Source organism: Pleurodeles waltl, chromosome 7, assembly GCF_031143425.1.
Source record: "Pleurodeles waltl isolate 20211129_DDA chromosome 7, aPleWal1.hap1.20221129, whole genome shotgun sequence".
Taxonomy (NCBI): domain Eukaryota; kingdom Metazoa; phylum Chordata; class Amphibia; order Caudata; family Salamandridae; genus Pleurodeles; species Pleurodeles waltl.
The window spans coordinates 928,804,985-928,825,627 of NC_090446.1; the positions used below are offsets into that span (position 1 = coordinate 928,804,985).

General features: G+C 46.2%; 1 protein-coding gene across 5 annotated transcripts in view; it reads left to right on the forward strand.

Moving 5' to 3' along the window:
* GRIA1 (glutamate ionotropic receptor AMPA type subunit 1) overlaps positions 1-20,643 on the forward strand; it is a 401,004-nt gene that overhangs the window by 38,614 nt on the left and 341,747 nt on the right. For all 5 annotated transcript variants that reach the window (XR_011194162.1, XM_069199598.1, XM_069199601.1 and 2 more), the window contains exon 2: positions 11,612-11,749. Coding sequence is in view for 4 of the 5 variants with exons in the window: in XM_069199598.1 (XP_069055699.1) it covers positions 11,612-11,749 (138 nt within the window). In the remaining variant the exon portion in view is untranslated. The remainder of the gene's footprint in view (positions 1-11,611; positions 11,750-20,643) is intronic.

Sequence of the window (20,643 nt, forward strand, 5' to 3'; positions counted from 1 at the left end):
GACACCTGTATCTCATATTTTTTCATTAAAACTCTATTTAAGGGCAGTACAGACACTTACAGAAGCAATAGAACGATGCATTAGGCTACAACAATCACTCACAGGGTGGGTGGCCATTATGAAAACGGTGGTGCTCCCCCAATTCCTTTCCCACTCCCATCCAGATCAGTGCTTAATACTCTGAAGACTCTTATGATTCACCTGGCTTGGGAGATGAACGAGCTGTGTGCGCGCTGAGAAACTTTGACTTTACCTTATCACATGGGGGATTGAACGCCCCCGATCTCGAAGTGTACTGCAGGGCAGCCTAATGCATGTTTGTACATTACTGGATACATGGCCCACATAACCTCCCCCATCTGTGGTTGGAAAGAGATGCGGCCGCCCCACTCAAATTGTCTCAAGCACTTTATGGGAGGCCGGTGCGCAAACACCGTACCTTTGACTCCCTTAATGTCACTATCGGCTCCTGGCAGAATCTCTTGGAGTGTCAGGCAGGATTGCGGCTATACTCATCCTATACACTCCTGTCCTGGTGTCAATGGATTCTAATAGAGCAAGAAAGAGGAGCTGTGTGAGCTCTTCAGGAATAAGGTATAAATACCATGGGTGATTTCTTCAGTGAGGGCACAATTTACCAGTGGGATCAGGTGCGTGATCGGTATGAGAGGCCTACCATGTTACTGCACTTCCATTATTAAAGGGTTAGGCACGCACTGAGGGCACTTCTGGGGGGCTGATATCTTAGAGCCCCCAGGGTTGTTGGCATTGTTTTATGTATTGCAAACACCCACCTCCTTATCGTATAGTGACAAGACTCTGTGCATACACTTATGAAGAAGTGCAGCAGCTCAGGATTACAAAGGCAAGACTGGAATGGGAAGGTAATTTGCAATACTGCTGCTCAATCATAAAGACTGTTTCGCTAAATAATAGAAATAGACTTATACATTTCAAATACATCAATAGAGCACGCTAACCACCATTTGTCTTGGTCATTATGGGTTGAGTGATAATGGTGCCTGTGTGCACTGTGAGAAAGGACAGGGCTGAATTTCTGCATTTAGCATAGCAGTGCCTGGGATTTCAGAATTTCCGGCAGGCAAAGTTCCAAGAGGTTGTATGACAAAACCACGCATGCTGGAACAACACATGCCTTAACAACACGGTCAGAAACACGACTGCATCATTTCCACGCATGCCTTTATCACGCATGCCTTTACAACAGATTTTGTTGTAAAGGCATGCCTAGTAAATGCATATGGGGAAACAGCATGTGTGATTCTGCTGTACAGCCCCCCCACTCACACTGAGGCCCAAAACTACCCCATCCCAAATAACTAAACTACCACGACCCCCCCACCTACCCTGAGCCCTAAAAAAAAACTACCTGACCCCCCACCCCGCCCCTAAAACTTGTACTACCCCAACACTCCCAACCTGCCTTGAACCCTAAAACCTTCCCCACCCCTAATAAGTAAACTATTAGGAACCCCAACTGACCCTAAGCCCTAAAAAATAATACTACCCTGACCCCCACCTCTAATAAATAAACTACCCTGCCTCCCCACCCCTGCCCCTAATGACTAAACTACCCTGACCACTACACCCATCCTAAGCCCTTAATAAAACCTACCAAGCCCCCCACCCCAGCTCCTAAAAAATAAACTACCCTGACCCCCCCACCCACCCCAAGCACTAAATCCAACCCCACTTACCTCACCACGTCCTCCCCGATCCTTCCTCCTCTCCTCCCATCCTTCCTTATACCTTCCCCGCCCCTAATCAATAAACTTAACCACCCCCCACCCTTAGCCTCAATAAAACTACCCCCACCCCTGAAAAATAAACTACTCTGTACTGCTCGTGATGACTATTTGTATGCAGCGTAGAATGTTACTTGCTGTATGCTTACTGAAAATATAAAAGTTTAAAAAAACGTTATCTGTAGTGTCTCCTACTAGACTCTGAACTAGAGACTCCTGCAATGCTTTTGGTCTTTATGAGAATCAAGGTCCTCGGAAACCCCAAACTTATACAGAAAGGTGCATCATGCCTATTCCGTCCCAGTGGTGAAAATACACAGCTCATGTCCTCTTACTGTCAGCAACCAGCCTCCCAGGAAGCCTAGACCCCCAAGGTACATACATATTTTGACTGTCATCAGCCCCTTCAAAGAAACAAATCTGTGTGAAAACACCTCAGAGAGTTCAACAGAAGACCTGGCTGTACCAGCAAGTTCTCAGATGCTGGACTCTGAGGTCTGTCTTGTGGCCTGCACTCTTTCCATGTGAGCCAATGGCATTCCGAGGCAATAAAAAACACCCAGATTGTGTCTGCAATGAATCACAGACCACCCTCCCAGTGGGTTTGAACCCCTGCACTGCTGAAGTTCTATATCAGTCTCTGAAGAACTCTCTGCATATATCAATTTACTTAGTGAAGAAGCCTGACGTTAAGAGCAACATTGGATGTGTGTATGTAGCAGTACTTGCATAGGGAAAACTTAACTGGGAAGTAACTGAACATCAACTATTTCTCAATAAGTCACAAATCACAAAATGTTATACTCATGTAAATGCATGACCTGACTAGGAACAGCACTGGCAGCTCCAGCAGAACACTGCTGTCCCAACATTCAGCCTTTGCGAAAACCACATTAAATAAACAAGGCCACACTCCTTTATTTGGTTTGAGGCGCAGCTCTCATGATCCTCTCATTACCGTCGTGCAGTAGCCACTTCTACCCCAATGATGGAAAACCACACAAATCTACCATAGTGCCTCAGTCCGGGTTCAGACCTCCTGCTAAATATTAGGAACACGTCGAAACCAAAGCAGTCCCAAGGCACCTCTCCCATTATCTGCAGTCCCTTCTCATTTGTTCCATTATTTGGGCTTACACACAGCTCTGCCAGTGATCCTCGCTCCTGACCTGTACCATCCCTGCTATTTCACTATTGGGGTTCCTTCAAAGCGCGATCAATGCACTGATATCTTAAATTGCAACACTTCCTTCTGTTCCATCACTAAATCTATTCACATCACTCCGCACCTGCAGTAACTCTGGCTCTTCCAGTAATAGGGCTCACTCTAAGCTTGTCCAGTGCGTCCCAGCAGCGACCTGTAGCGCCACTGGTTAATCCCCAGTACTTAATCCCTCAAACAATGTTTTCCAAGTCCCTCTAACCTCTTTACCTCCTGCATTCCAGTTCTGGGGCCAGACACAGCTTTGCTAATGCCCCACAATTGAGACGCAGCATCCCTGATATTCCAGTGCTGAGACCCATGCACGATCTGATTATCTGCCCCTACTCTGACCCGCGGCACCATTTTACACCAATACACCATGTAAACAGTGTAATTGGCAGCTTGAAGTGTCAGCCGAACTAGTTTTCTAGATGGCTGGACTTGACCTCGGGATGATGTGTTTACTTGTGTGATTGTTGGCCACTGTGGGCGAGGTGGGGGTCTGATCCCGGTGTGCGTTGCAGCAGAGCCATCTCACGGTGTCCCCATCTCATACAGCAAGAAAGCAAAGGGGCCAGGGTGTGGATGGGACTTTAGAAGAGTGACATCAGAACAAAAATAACAGAACACGAGTCGAATGTAAGAAGGGCACCGCCGTACAGCAATAAAGATTTCTTCCCTGTCAGTGGGGCTCCCCGATAACCTTTAATTGTTCCAGAAGCCATGAAGGTATTGATGTGCACATCGACTACAGAAAACATCAATTAATGCTGAAAAGAAGTCACAGGAGAGGGCCCGCTAGGGGGCACAGCTCCTTGTAGAAGAGGTCACGCGAGGGAGGGCGCGCTCTTTGCTTTGGAGGTTTACATTATGTGATTATTGATGTAATAAACCTCACAATTCATTCAGTACTAACCCTGCTTGCACCCGTTACTCTTCCTCCGCACATTGGGGTACGGAGGTACTCAAGAATGCTTCCCTCAGAGCATTGATTTTATTCTCATATTTATTTAAAAAAAACGAGAGCGAGGACACTTTGCACTGATGTCATGGATGCTAATGCTAAAACACATTGGGCCTGATTATGACCCTGGCGGACGGCGGAGGCCGTCTGCCAAGGTACCGCCGATGAATGTCCGCACCGCGGTCAAAAGACCGCGGCGGCCATTTAGACATTTCCTCTGGGCCGGCGGGCGCTCTCCAAAAGAGCGCCCGCCGGCCCAGAGGAAATGCCCCTGCAACGAGGACGCCGGCTCAGAATTGAGCCGGCGGAGTTGCAGGGGTGCGACGGGTGCAGTTGCACCCGTCGCGTATTTCAGTGTCTGCTTAGCAGACACTGAAATACTTTGCGGGGCCCCCAGGGGCCCCGCGGCCCCCCCTACCGCCATCCTGTTCCTGGCGGGCGAACCGCCAGGAACAGGATGGTGGTAGGGGGTGTCAGAATCCCCCATGGCGGCGCAGCAAGCTGCGCCGCCATGGGGGATTCTAAGGGCAGCGGTAAACCGTCGGGAGACCGCCGGTTTGCCTCTTCTGACCGCGGCCGAACCGCCGCGGTCAGAATGCCCTGCGGGGCACCGCAGGCCTGTCGGCGGTGCTCCCGCCGACCCTGGCCCCGGCGGTCTTAGACCGCCGGGGTCAGAATGACCCCCATACTGTTTAAAGCATTTTTAGCACTAAGACGTGGATGCACGTTATCCAATAAAATGCACCAAGTGTGTTAACGTAACAGACAAATGATCAATCAGAACATTCAAAACTAAAAGTGGATAAGCAACGTTTTCCTCACTCTTGCTGGTTACCCACGGCATGGAGCGAGCGAGCATTTTCCCTCATTTTATTAGTTCCACGTCTGCCTAACAAGTGTCTACAAGATGCCAATTCCCCAAATTTAGGCCCCTGTTGGCTTCTGGTCAGATCGAATGTGAGGTGACCTTAAAATCTCCATGCATAAGGCATATAGGTAAGAGGGCTTAAAAGCAAATGTCTTCAGCTTTGCACATGATTACATATTATTACACACCAATAACCATGGTCCCAGTGTTTCAGCCACACAACAAGATTTGCAGGATTAAGAAAAAAAGAGGGCAGACCAAAGACACTCTCCTGTTATAAGAATGACCTCGTGACATGACTAGAGATAGTCCATCCAAGTTCAGAACAGTCTTCTGAGTCCAGGCTCACTCACAACAATGCCTGACGCCCAAACAAGTTGCCTTTTTTGGTACCATCTTTCAGACCTATTGACAAATACCCGATGGTCCTTTCCTCATATTGTCACATCCAAGAGTGCTCTGAAGCAGCATTTCTTTTTTTTATAAGTTTTGATGTAAAAATTGAATGGAAGAGTGTCCTATGGTCTGATTATTCCTGGTAACATTATATATCTCAAGCATGGGTTACCTCAGCAGTCTTTCAGCAGTTTACTTGCCAGAAAGCTCTTTAACTGCATGCCTGGCCATTGCTTCAAAGAAGATCATAAGAATATGAGAAGAGGCCACAAGTCTCTCAGTGCCCACCAGGTCATACCAGCAGACATAAGGAACACTAATGATAAATCTGAATCACATCAGACTCATTTGATAGATCTTTAAGTCTTTTCCACCATCGAAGTACGGGCTCATCCTCCTCTATCCTTTTCTAAGCCGAACACGATGACTGCACCCACCAACCTTCCTATCACTTATATAGGGTGCACGTCCACATTCTACCCAATAGAACTGCTTTTCTGCCTTCTAAGGCACTAGAAAAGTTATTCAGTACAAATACACAGAAAAATCAAATGCTAAACCTAGCGGGAGGACGAAAGCCTCAGTAAGTGGTATCCCAGGCTCAGGGATGAGTACTTCTGGCATGCAGGCTGTTCCCTATTGAAGTGTCACACTTACAGCCGTCCATCCCCATCCCCCACTTCTCCCTCTGTCTTATCACTTCTCCAGCCACCCACCCTTAGATGAGGATAAACCCCTTCTTCACTCAACAATGTGATTCCAAGGGGCTTCTGAATAAGTGGGTGTTTATGAGATAACCACGAAAAAGTCCCTGTGACGGATGGAATCTCTAGTGGGAATCAACATGAAAAAGCACGCCGTCACCATAAGCACCGAGTAACGTCACTGAAACGATCTGTGGGGAGAATAATATCTATGCTTGTAATCTGGTCAATATTAACACAGTTGTACGAATGCATCTGCCTCGTTTGCAGTTTCATTTTCTTTTGAGAAGTGGTTATAAATTCCTGGCCTATGCACACTCTATCTCCACTTACCTGATGTATGAGGGAGAAAGGTTAGTTGGTCATGGCAGCTACCAATAGATGGAGACAGATAGCGCAATTCAGGAGACTGGCATGAGTCTGCTACCGGGCTGATCTTATGTGAGTGGTCATCCTCCTCTGTGCCTGTGTATGAGATTCTGATAAATGACAGCTTCACCAAAAATAATTTGAATTGATGCAACCCCATAAGCATACCAGTGTCGTTTGGATTCATTTCCGGGTCACCACAAAGCATAATACCCAGAGGTAGAAACCTGCAGTGAAACCAGTGGCCCCCTAAGAGTTTCTCTGGAAATGTTATAGTTTAGGGAGGGGCCTCATATCTTGCAAAGGAGAGTCAGCAAAGTTACAAGTGCTGAAAGAAACAGCTGCACAGTCTTTTGAGTCCTCAGTCATGGGCACGAAGTATAGTGGCATGAGCTTGTAACTTCACCTTCGTTTAAGTGAAAGAGGAAGATGGTTGCTGCCCACTGTGGGAGCTTCTGTGCTCCTCCTGAGATTCCTTGCCCATCCTGAAGATTGCCACAACTTGTGTCACGTCCATAGACAGCTTCTAGATTGGTCAGTCTGTATATAGTCTCACATTATGGTGCTCAACCTCACCTATTCACATACACTACTTAGACTGCAGGTAGAACTTAGTGATACTCATTGTGACTTGTGACATGGGCCTGTGTTTTGGCCTACAATGTGCAGAGGTGTTCTTTTTAACGAGAGAAATCCTAAAGATTGATCGATCCTTAAAAAACAGGTGAAGCCACCTATTTGACACTGGAATATTGCAATCAAGATGTAGTCATACTGCCGTCTTAGCTGCAGAATTGTCATTCTTGTCTGAAGAGTAGGTTAGTGTCTAAGAGACAAATGGCTTCCAGAGATCGAGGAATGCTGGAGTGGACAATTTGCTTGACCTGTGCAGGATTTATCTGGGCTGGACCAAGAACTATTCTGGCCATTACGGGGCTCAGTTCCCACTTGCATCACAAAGAGACATTATCCAGATGTCCTTGAGGGAGCCACGTAACAGAAACCTCATCTTACTGAATAAGACTCTTTGTAGAGCCCTTACCAGAAGGCTAATTCCTACCTCCTGTTGGCCAACCTGCCTTGTCCCTGTGACAACCTTCTTAAGATCATCAAAGGGAAGAAAGATGCTTGTTTGGGAGTGATTGATTTAAAACTTTTATGTCAGGCATAATAGTTTCTACAAACCTCAAGCTAAGCAGTTTGTATGGACTTCTGAGCAGAAAGCATACAACAAATTAAAAAGGAACAAATATTAATGTGGAGCAGGTCTTCGACTCTCTAGCTATTACTAACTGGACATGCCCTGCAGGTATCTTTTTAACTACAATTACCAAGTTCTTGTGGGGCCCAGAGCTCGACATAGCTTCATAAATCACCACCTACTGCACACTTACACAAAACCTACTACCCAGCCAAGCCTATTTCATCTGGCCAAATGCAATCTGTCAATTTTTTGTTATCCACATCCAGGGCTTGTAGTGGGCACTGTGTAGGTTCACAGAGACACATGTTCTTCCCACTGGTTAATACATTTCATACTATTACTTGTTATGTCTAGCCAAGGCTCTGTGAAGTACATTGACTCACCAGTGGATGCAGTGGGCACTGCATTCGAGCAGTCACGCCTCATTCAAAGGAAGAGTCAGAAAGGTTGGATCAAATAAAGTATATCCTTACATCCCATGTCCACTCAGGTATATTTCTTAGAACGTGATTATTTCTCCAATATACAGTACTAAAGAGGGTAAATTTAAGACAATTACCGAAATAAAAGTGAGTATCACAGTTCCAGGTTTACATGGTATGTTGGAATGTAAGGAAAGTGGTAGCCATCAGATGTATTTTACATGGGCTAATGTTACTTTGTGTGTCTCAAATCTGGAGTCCTACAGATCTGTTTTTCTGCTGAAACGTTTTCTGGTTCTTACTAAGCCTGTTGTTGCAGTCTCTTTGTTGGATACTCAGGCAATTACGAGCTGGCCACTGAAATCCTCTTTGTGCTGAGGGTCCTTCATTGCTATATTGAACCTGCCCTACATACAAACAACCTAAATATCCAGCCGTCGAATACAGGTTATAGACAGGTAACATTGACTAGAGTCATCTCACTTACCCCGACAGAAGGAAGGGTTCTGCCACGGAGGCGGATGGAGGCAGGTAAACCTGTCCCTCAGAGTACAGTAAGAAAGCTGCATTCATAGACCTGCTTCATAAACTGTGACAAATCAGGCAGTCATTCCATAAATAGGTGAGGCAGGATACATCCTAATGATGAGATGTGTACACAACTGGTCCTTCTTAGGGAGGCACAGTCTAGAATTCTGTTTGATGGCACTTGACAGGTGAAAATAAACAGGGCGAACAAGTAGGGTTTTGTGGGATGGGATTGATGTAACAAGCAGCACCACACGCTGGACCCTCCATTTTTCTAGTATGTTTACCTGACCATTTCACATGTGATTCATCTCTTTTCTATAGAAGAACAAGAAAGTGATGGGTTTCAGTAAACAATGAGTGCATTATTACTCCCTCATAACCCCAGGCCAATCGTAATGAGAGCCTAAGAGTTTTTTTGTGACTACTCCTTTTGTTCATTGCACAGGGTTAATTCTATCCAAAAAAGGTAGAAGACCAAATTTAGCTAGAGCTAATCTCATGTAAGGGAGTGATACCAGAATATTGTGGGTCAAATATCAACTGACCAAAATAATTGTTCTAAATATCATTTACAAATCTATTGCCCTGTTGGTGTTAATAATGTAAAATCAAACAAGGTTTGTGTAAATAATATTCTGGCACACAACATTAGGTCATCTCTCCCATTCTCTGAAGGATCAAGAAAATACCTCACAACAGAGCATAGTACTTACACAAGACACACATGTACCACACACGTAGTACACACTATATAGTACATATTGCTTATCTAAACCACATAACGTATATTAGGAACATGCCTCTGTCTAGAGCATGGGTACTCACAAACTTTTCTCGGGGGCCAAAATTGCAGTATGGTTTGCGGCCGAGGGCCGCACTGAAGTGACAGCGGGGGGCGGGGCTTAGAGGGGGCGGGGCTTAGAGGGGGAACAACCACCCCACCCCCTTTTTCAAAACAATGCCCCTACCCCAGTAACACACACAGCGCGCACACATACAGCGCCATCTGCTCTCACCCCTACCCCAGTAACACACACAGCGCGCACACATACGGCGCCATCTGCTCTCACCCCTACCCCAGTAACACACACAGCGCGCACACACACAGCGCCATCTGCTCTCAACCCTACCCCAGTAACACACACAGCGCCATCTGCTCTCACCCCTACCCCAGTAACACACACTGCGCCATCTGCACACAGCGCCATCTGCTCCCACCCCTACCCCAGTAACACACACAGCGCCATCTGCTCTCACCCCTACCCCAGTAACACACACTGCGCCATCTGCACACAGCGCCATCTGCTCCCACCCCTACCCCAGTAACACACACAGCGCCATCTGCACACAGCGCCATCTGCTCTCACCCCTACCCCAGTAACACACACTGCGCCATCTGCACACAGCGCCATCTGCTCCCACCCCTACCCCAGTAACACACACAGCGCCATCTGCACACAGCGCCATCTGCTCTCACCCCTACCCCAGTAACACACACAGCGCCATCTGCACACAGCGCCATCTGCTCTCACCCCTACCCCAGTAACACACACTGCGCCATCTGCACACAGCGCCATCTGCTCCCACCCCTACCCCAGTAACACACACTGCGCCATCTGCACACAGCGCCATCTGCTCTCACCCCTACCCCAGTAACACACACTGCGCCATCTGCACACAGCGCCATCTGCTCCCACCCCTACCCCAGTAACACACACAGCGCCATCTGCACACAGCGCCATCTGCTCTCACCCCTACCCCAGTAACACACACTGCGCCATCTGCACACAGCGCCATCTGCTCCCACCCCTACCCCAGTAACATACACAGCGCCATCTGCTCTCACCCCTACCCCAGTAACACACACAGTGCCATCTGCTCTCACCCCTACCCCAGTAACACACACTGCGCCATCTGCACACAGTGCCATCTGCTCCCACCCCTACCCCAGTAACACACACAGCGCCATCTGCTCTCACCCCTACCCCAGTAACACACACAGTGCCATCTGCTCTCACCCCTACCCCAGTAACACACACTGCGCCATCTGCACACAGCGCCATCTGCTCTCACCCCACCCCAGTAACACACACACACAGCGCACACACACAGCGCCATCTGCTCTCACCCCTACCCCAGTAACACACACAGCGCGCACACATACAGCCCCATCTGCTCTCACCCCTACCCCAGTAACACACACAGCGCGCACACACACAGCGCCATCTGCTCTCACCCCTACCCCAGTAACACACACAGCGCGCACACATACAGCGCCATCTGCTCTCACCCCTACCCCAGTAACACACACAGCGCGCACACACACAGCGCCATCGGCTCTCGCCCCTACCCCAGTAACACACACACACAGCGCACACACACAGCGCAATCTGCTCTCACGCCTACCCCAGTAACACACACTACATTAAAAACAAATAAATAAATAACCAAAGAGCCTTACCTGACTCAAAGCACTGTAAAGATGCCACAAATGTGGAACAGCAGGCAGGCAGGCGGGCAGCAAACGTGGAGCCGGTGACAGGAAGCAGACGACCAAAGCCCCATAAAAGTTAGCTGCAAGCGCTGACTTTTATGGGGCTTTGGCTTCCAGGATCGTCAGGGCAACGCCATAAACAATGGCCGCCGTATGTAAACATAGAGGAGGGCCGCGGGAGCATGCTCCCGCGGCCCTCTTCTATGTTTACATACTACTGCCATTATGATGTGGCGTTTGGTGTGCGTCTCGCGGGCAGCCAAGCTAGGTCCGTGGGGCCGCTGGCGGCCCGCGGGCCGTACTTTGAGTACCGTTGGTCTAGAGCATCAAGATAACTGCCACAAAACACAGTTTGTGACAGGAACACTATGAACTAACAGCTTTTTCACTCATTTTTTTCAACTTCATAATGATAAAATGCAGTGCCTTGTCTATTAATTTTTAAACCTCTGACATTCAATTTACAAAACAATGACTGGAACAGGCACATTATTCAACTGAGCTATCCTGCCAGCAATAGTCAAGTCAATAAGCTCCTAAAACCTAACTCAATTCGAATTGAATCAGAGCACAGTCTATTGAAAGAAGCATATGTTTAAGCTAAGGAAAATGGGATTTGCGTTGTCATCTATGATGCAGGTTGAAACCTTCCTTGTTGTATGATTCATATCTCGTCATTCTCTTTACAGGGGGGCTATTTCCTAACCAACAGTCGCAGGAACATGCCGCTTTTCGCTTTGCACTCTCTCAACTCATGGAACCACCAAAACTGCTACCGCAAATTGACATTGTGAACATCAGCGACAGCTTTGAGATGACGTATACCTGTGAGTACCTGCTCTCTACTTCTGATCTACTTGTCAGCTCCTAATAATTGGCTGATTTAAAAAGTGGTGGGAGGGGTGCTTAGACACACGCTACACCAGGGGTCTCATGTCGACATTCTAAGTCGAGGTGATTGGACTGTATAGAAATCAGGAAATTTCAGCTGGCATTTTTTCAGACATAGAAGTGAGTTTGTCCAATCTGTATGGACTGTTCAATGGAACCATCTTGACTTGAAATCTCTTGGTTTCCACATCAACCAGCCTCCTCTGTGTGTGGGGGAGGAGTTGAAGTGCTACATGTGGACACCCTTCCTTCAATCAATCAATCAGCAATTTGTATAGCGCTGATTATCTCCCATGGGGTCTCAAGGCACTGTCAAAGAGGAGCTGGTCACTCAAAGAGCCACGTCTTGAGGTCCTTCTTGAACTGATTCAGAGAGGGGGCCTGCCTTAGGTGGGTAGGTAGCGTGTTCCATGTCTGTGCTACAAGGCAGGAGAAGGATCTGCCTCCCACTGTGCTCTTCCTGATTCTGGGGGTGGCAGCAAGGGCAAGTTGAGAAAATCGGAGTTGTCTGGCGGGGGTGTAGAAAGATAGGTGGTGGTTGAGGTAGGCCGGTCCAATATTGTGCAGAGCTTTGTAGGCATGAGTCAGGAGCTTGAAGGTGATGTATTTGTTGATGGGGAGCCAGTGCAGGTATCTAAGGGGGGCCTGTTGCTAATGTGGCTGTTGCCAGGGATGTCTAGGATTAGTCTGGCTGCTGCATTATGAATTCTCTAATTCTCTGGAGTCTTGCTTGGATCGTCTTTGTGATTCTGGCATAGAGAGCGTTGCCAGAGTCGAGTTTGCAGCTGTTGAGTGCTTGGGTGACCGTCCTTCTTGCCTCGGTAGGGATCCACTTGAAGATCTTCCAGAGGAGGAGGAGAGTGCGGAAGCATGAAAATGAGTCGGTGTTGACTTGGTGGGTCATGGACAGCGTGGAGTCCAGGATGATGTCCAGGTTGCATGCGTGGTCGGTGGGTAGGGGCACGTCCTAGAGCAACTGGCCACTGGGAGTCGTCCCAGGCAGAGGGAGTGGGACCCAGGATGAGGATCTCAGTCTTGTCTGGGTTGAGCTTGATTTAGCTGTTTTTCATTGAGTAGGTGACTGCTCTCATTCTGTTGTGGAAGTTGTTCTTGGCTTTTGATGGTTCATCATGAGGGAGAGACTCAGTTGTGTATTGTCGGTGTAGGAGACTATGGTAAGACCTTGCTGTCTGATGATTTTGGCGAGTGGAGCCATGTAGGTATTGTAGAAGGTTGGGCTCAGGGAGGAGCCTTGGTGTACTCCACACCAGGTTTCTGTTCGTTTGGAGATGAACTGCGGGAGTCTGACTCTCTGAGTCTTTCCGGCAAGAAAGGAGTGGATCCATTCCAGGGCCTTACCACGGATGCCGGCGTTGTGAAGTCTGGTGCATAGGTTGGTGTGCGATACAGTGTTGAAGGTGGCGGAGAGGTCGAGGAGGATGAGGGCAGCTGTGACTCTGTGGTAAAGTTTGTTGCGGATGTCATCCCTGGCTGTGAGGAGGGCGGTTTCAGTACTGTGGCTGCTCCTGAAACAAGATTGGGAGGGGTCCAGAATGTGGTTTGCCTCAAGGAACTCTGTGAGCTAAGTGTTGATGGCCTTTTCGGTTACATTGGCTGGGAAGGGGAGAAAAGTGATGGGTGATGGTAGTTTTCATATCTCTAGGATCAACTGTGAGTTTCTTTAGTAGCCTGTTGATCTTGGTGTGCTTACAGTAATTCAGGAAGTTGGCGGTTTTGATGGAGCGGTTGATTGTCGGGGACGGTGGTGGTGCTGGCTCGGTTGAAGATGTGGTGTGGGCACTGGTCGGAGGGAGCCTCTGAGTGGATTGAGTTCATGAGCTTTCAGGTGTCTTCTGTGGAGATGGGGGTCCATTGGCTCCAAGTCAGCTGGGCAATGGGGTCCTTGGTAGTGCTGGTCGACGGTGGAGGTGGGATTTAGCCAGTGCTTAATTTTTAAATAAAAAGGTGCCGGTGCTCAAAGCTCCCCTCTTAAATAAGCGGCTGTTACAACTAAAAGTGCGTGCACACAATACTGAGGCAGCGTAATCCTGAAGACATCTCAGGCCTCTTCAATCCATTTACAGCCACCCCCTGCCCCTTCAGATCACTCCTGCTTTTCCCATTTCTGACGCTTTTTTGTTTTTCTATTCCTCCGTCTTTCCCACATGTCTTTTGCTTGTAGTAAATGCATGAGACAGAAAACTAAGTCCCAGCCCTCAGATATCAGTGCCGGTGCTCCGCACCGGAAACAACAAGCACAAATTAAGCACTGGATTTAGCTCTTGAACCATTTGCATATGTCCTGGATTTTGTAGTGGAAAAAGGTGGTGAAGTTGTCGCAGAGGTCTTGAGAAGGGGTATTTCTGTTGTGTCTGTGCTGGGCTTCGTGAATTCCTTGACTATGCTGAAAAGCTCTTTGCTGTTGTATGTGATGGTGCTGATGCATTCCTAGGTGGCAGCCTTTCTGGAGGCTCTGATGCATTTGTGGTATGCGGTGACTGCTTCTTTGTATGCTGTGCGGTCCGCCATGTTTTTGGTCTTCCTCCATTTTCGTTTGAGTCATCTGCAGGTGTGTTTAGAATCTTGGAGGTCAGTAGTGAACCAGCTGGGTTTCTTGCGGTGCTGGTTTCCAGCAGGATTTCTCTGGGGGCTACGGTGATTGCACAGTCGGCGATCCAGCAGTGGAGGTTGCGAGCTAAGTAATTGATGTCCGTGGTCTTCAGTGGAGGGGAGAAGCTGAGTGCGTCAGTGAGCAGGGCTTCAGTGGCCTTGCTTCAGTTCCTGCAGGGAGACGGGGGCGTGGTGGGGTATGGTGGCCTTGGTGAATGTGAAGTGGATGCAATAGTGGTCGGTCCAGATGTGTTCGGTGGTATGTTGTTTCCTGCCGAGAAGTCAGGGTCAAGGGTGTGTCTTGTTGAGTAAGTGGGAAGGTTGACCAGTTGGTTGAGTCCGAGAGTGGCGAGGTTGTCCAGGAGGAATGTGGCGTTTGGGTCGTTGTGGTTTTCAAGGTGAAAGTTGAGGTCGCTGAGGAGGATGCATTCTGCGGAGGAGAGGGCATGTGGGGACGATAAGGTCAACAATGGCTTCGCTAAACTGGGGCGTGGGGGCCAGGAGGTCTGTGGACTGTAAGTCTGTAGACTGTAGCTTCTGTAGCTTCTGCCAGGCGACGGCCCTAAGGAGGCTAAGCTGGTTTTGAGAGAAGCATTGTTCCATCAAGGTGGGAGCCCCACTGAGACTGAAAGTTGGAGGTGTGAAACAGATTGAGATGAGATGCTGGTTGTGAGGTTGTTGTCCCAAGGAATGTAACCTCTATAAACTGTGATCTAAATCGTTGTTGCCCTAAAGTTTAGGGAAAGTGTTTTCATCCATGCACAGTTCACCTTGCATTGAAGAATGCTTTTTCTCCTGAGAAGCTAGTACTAGATTCGGGTCCTTTTAATGATCATCCACCTTTTGCTGGTCTTACTTTTTACTTTCTGTATTTTGTGCTTTATTTGTATCACAACCCTGCTTTGTAGTTGGGTTTCTTGTTTTTTCTTCATCAATCTTTTATTTTCTTTAATCTTTCTCACTCTTGTTTCTCTATTGGTCCCTCACCTTAATCTCAGTGTTACCTCCTAGAATTGCTTTTCAAAATATAGCATTTTATTATGGGCCTGTAGCACTGTAATATCATCGTATCCTTTGATCTCGACTACCAACATTTAATCAAGATTAGTATCTCAAGCAGCTCTGGATGTAGTTACTTTAACAATACATTCTTGGTTGACATAATAGATACAATATTATTGCAGGTCGATTTAACAAACACCACATGGCGGTGCATCACTCTTCCAGAGAGTGGTGAGGTCTCTGGATTGCGATCTCACTACTGAACAAACCCTCCCATCACGCTGATTGAGAGATCAAGCTTACCTCCCTTTGTACGCCTGCAAGTTACCCAGAGCCAGAGAAGATATTCCCCATCTCTGCTGCACCATATCGAGTTAACAAGGGGTATAGATAGAACGGCGTTGGGTAGAGGCCTATCTATGGTGTTGAAAGGAATTCATCATTACAAACACATGGTTTTCCGTGATCACAGGCCAGGAACAGTATAGAAACAGGGCCATCCTCCAAGTGAAAAACAGTACTGTATATACAGCTCTTGCCACAGTTATGTTGAATGGCGGTGGACATAAATGTCCATCAATATAGTTTTTGTGGAAGGATTTGCTGTCAATTAACCTTTGGCAGTGATAGCACAAAGTTTGCACGAGAGGACTTATTAGTCCTTTTGGCACACATAGTACTCGTAGCAGCGCAGGCAGCTGCGGATGCATTCGCTGCTTGTGAATCGAACCCTTTCCTGAAATGACTGAGGGTTAAAGAACCTCTTTCCTACATCACTAATTATGACAGGAGCCACGGAAGATACAATTGAGGAAACAACTTGACCTGCAGTTTAATGGGGATTTACATGGCTGGTCCGTACACTTCACCAGTATTTGTGGGTAGTTGGCACATTGTAGATCAGGTAGATGGTACTTGCCTTACATTAGAACTTACACCATTGTGGTGCAGTAGTAGGATGACTTTGTCTTGAAGAGGCCCTAACACTTAGATGGGATTGAAACATTGACCAACCCTCCCTCTTGGTTTATGGATTGAAGTAATATGTTAGGGACAGTGGACCAATTTGCGTTACCCTACTAAGAACTATTATAAATTATGCAAATAACACTGGGATCTATAGTTTCTTAAGTCATACATGTAAATATATATTCACTACTTGACCACTGCGTCGTCTGCAGCACAATCACTTTTATTCACACGTCATTGCATATTAATTGGTTGAATACAAGTATTTGACATTAACTACAATTAGTCTGGTGTTTCCTTTTCTTAATTTACATTAAGTGAGGTCCTAGCTTAACACTTGCGTTCCACCCATCACCACAGCCAATATATTTGTAAAACGACCTATTCACCAGGGTTTCTTGATTAGATTTAGTTTCCTTGCTCCTTCCTGTTCTCAGCTCAAGAATGTTTCCTGCCTAGTCGTCTCACTTTTAGAGCAGAGGCTACCTTCCTTAAATGGTGTCTTCCTACTTGTCTGTTTTTCTCTGCTTGCCCATCCATACTTTTCTGTGTCTACTGCTTGCCTAAAAGCTTTCCTCTCTTTCCCCTTTGGCTACATTCTCTTTCAAGCTTGTCTGCAATATGGCATTATCTCCTTTCCAAAGCGCGAGCTTTCTCCTCTTTCTGTGACTCTTTCTGCACTCCATTCTGTACATATCTTCTCATAGCTCTGTCCATCCCTGCTCTCTTTTTATTCTACCCCCTTTTTTATGGCAATTTGCTCTCTTCTTATTGAGTCTTCTATTTTGTCTCTTTTCTGTATCTCTTTCTCGCGTTCTTGTTCTCGCTGTGTGTGTGTGTGTGTGTGTGTGTTTATATTTGTGAAAGAAATAATCAGTCGTCCCTTCCTACCACTCCCCTACTTCTTTTCTCTTGGTCTCTGTCACTATTGCTCTTTGTTCTATCTTGACCCCCTTACCATTTCCTCCCTCACCTGGCCCCAAGTTCTGCTTCTCTTACATTCAGGAATGTTTAATTTTGAATGTTTTTTGTAGTAGCTTTTATCAATGCAAGCCACGTCTTTGTGCAGGCACTGGGAAACAAAGCTGAATTTCAAATGACAAATGATCAGACTTTGCCAGTAGAACATTTTCCAGCCCGCCTGCAGTATTTATTTTGACTGCCTGCCTTTGGCTTGGCCTTTTTTTGCTGCCTGCATTCATCGAAAGTGAAGGAAGCAGCACAGCTGAGAGAGGTGTTAAGGTCTAACAGACATAAAACTCTATCAGTGGGGGCAGGAAAAGAAGGACAGGAAATGCAGAGAGGAAGGGAAATAGAACAGTTAAGGGAATCTTAGAATTTTCCTTTATCTACTGTGCTCTATTGACACATGCTAAAGATAGCAAACCAAAGTCCTGGACAGCTATTGTCTCTGTGCCATAGCTGATGTCATGCTTCAAAAACAAAAACAATGATGGATGGAATGCTTAAATTAATCTCACCCTCTGGTAGTTCTTCTCGGTCACGTTCGAGCTCACCCTTTCTTGCTCTCTGTTCCAGTTTAGATAGGGACACATCATATGCAAGTCAGTCTTGGTCCTGCCTGCAAGGGATTGTCCAACCAGAACTGTCCGTCCTCTTCCCCTCTGACAGGAACAAATGAAATTCCAGTAATATCTGGGCCTTGTTTGATCTCAGCATTAGTCGTTATGGCACAGTGAACCGCAGGGCCAATGTCTTGGCATAGGGATCCTATTTAGGGTTACTCATTTAAAATAAAAACAGTTACCATAAGCACTTCCAATGTAAATCAAAATGTTGTTGAAATCTGCTTCTGATATTTTTTAGAGTGATTCGTTTTTAAGGACCATGGAAAATAAAAAACGCTCACGCAGATTCTTAGTTTGGGGAGGTTTGTTCATTGTCAAATCTGTCAAGAACACTCAAAATTATAAATAGCCTATATTTATTCACCCTGTTGCTTTTAGCACCCACATTAAGGTGATTGCCCAACAGAAGCTGTCGATCTTTTCATTTATTCTCACACTATTAGGAATTTTCAACCTGTTGGGCATGTTGACCAGTAGCTGACCTTACCACCATTACTTAGCAACACCGCTGGCTTGTCATAGTTCAGTTTCAGGCAGATGTCTCACCACCAGCAGGAAATTATGTCAGACTGTTGCATGGCAGGTTCTTGCTGGGCAGGAATCGTGGGTAGGATGGGATGAGGGAATAACAACACAAGTGTGGGGAACTACTATTTCTATGATTGACACATGAGTTCAAAGCCAGTATCCATCAAGGCTTAAAGCAAATTCACGGAGACATGTCCTCAGCCGCACAGGTGTGTTTCTTGAGTTTGCAGGTCTGACTGCATGCTGTCATGTGCATCAAGACACAGTCAAGAACATTCTCACCCATACTTCGTCTTCAGAACACTTCTGCTCCCTGTGTGTTCAGTAGCTCACTTTAAAGACGATGAATTACAGATCAGTTCAAAGCTCCTAAAATCAATCATCTCCTCTAAAAACAAATGGCCGTCCCAGCTACAGACTCACTACCAACAAATCTACCCAGCAAAAAAATTTGATGCCTGCAAGCAACTCATTTCCATCTGAAAGCACACACTGCTTGACCCCACCCACCCACATGAGCTTCTGCATGACCAGGGTGACTCTATAAGCACAAAGCCAACATGGGATAATCTAAAGTCCATAACAGACACCAAAATCTCTGGTAGACTCCTCGCTCATGACATTTAGTTTGGAAAATCACCTCACCTACACTCTAGCCTCAAATAACTCTGGATTCAGAGTGCCACACTCAGATAGTCCACATCACTCCTGACAAACAGGATCAAAAGCAGTATTCATGCCACCTTCCTCATAAAAACACAACTATGTAATACACAGAGTGCCTGATGGTTCCATCCAGTCATCACCAATTAACAATGATTTTACAACACCTCTTATTTCTACTACAATTTGCTTCAGTCTGACACACTACAACTACTCACATGACACACAGGCCATTTTCCAAACTAATAGAATCCCTAGTGTACCTCAGATAATAAGTACCTCCTATGAATCAGAATACTAGAACAAAATCCAGTTATATATTGTTATGTTACATTGTTATGTTATGTTATGTTATGCTATGATATGTTCAGTTATGTTGCCTTATGTTATCAGCCTTTATGAAGCACCATCTACCATTAGTTTGTCACAGTAGCTATTTCTTGACCTTGATCAGTTGATTGTGTATGGTTGTTTAGTTTTCATGTGTGATTGTGTATGAATAGCAGCAATTTATTTGTACAATATAATAATTCACTGATGGTATGTAATTGTGTGTCCAAAGAGTGTTAATTTTGAGTCCAGCTACATACAGCTTTAGTGGTATGTTGTACACATAATTCTAATCAGTGCATCTATATCTCTTAGAGAGGGCTTCATAATTTGCTCATGATTGGATGGCTTCTTCTTTTGCTGCCCCTGATTTGATGGCTCCTTATTCTTGTGTTTATACCACCTAAGGAGCATTTAGGTTTCATCTTTGTCTTGACTGGTTGAGTGTATCCTTCCACTGCTGACATCAGGGAACTGCTTTTTCTTTTCTTTTTTGCCATCATTTGTAATTTATTAATCTGATCCAGCATGCTTTCATATTCTTATCCCCAAGTATTTGATTTCTCCCCCCTCCAACAGCAAGCACTGCTGTGGTTCAGTGCCATCCTCACCCTCCCCTACCTCTCTTTCCTCTCTGCTGTGTTTCTCTCACTCCCCCACCTCCCACCATCCTCTCACTACCCACTGATTGTCTTTCTTGGTTTTGCCATTACCAGGTATTTTTAATATTACACAAGCACTGGCAAAGCCAGTAGTGGAAGTCACACATCTTAAAAATGTACTTTTTATTCTTCCAAAATGTCCACCACTTTGTGTGATGCAATATGCTGCAATGTGGTGTGACACAATACAGAAGCCATCCTGGAAGTGTACTTTTTATGATTACAAGTTCACCACTATATTGCATGACGTAAAGGGGTGGCCATCTTGGAAGTGTAAAAAATCATGTTGAAAAATGATTGAACATTATTGCTTAATTTTTCAAGATGTCCGCCACATTCTATCTAAGTGCAGAATGATCACCATCTTGGCAGTATCGAAATTACACTTGTAAGACAGCCTGCCACTACTACTGGCTCTACTAATGTAAGCTTAATTTAATAAACATCACCAAGGTCAATAGCAGCAAACAACAAGTA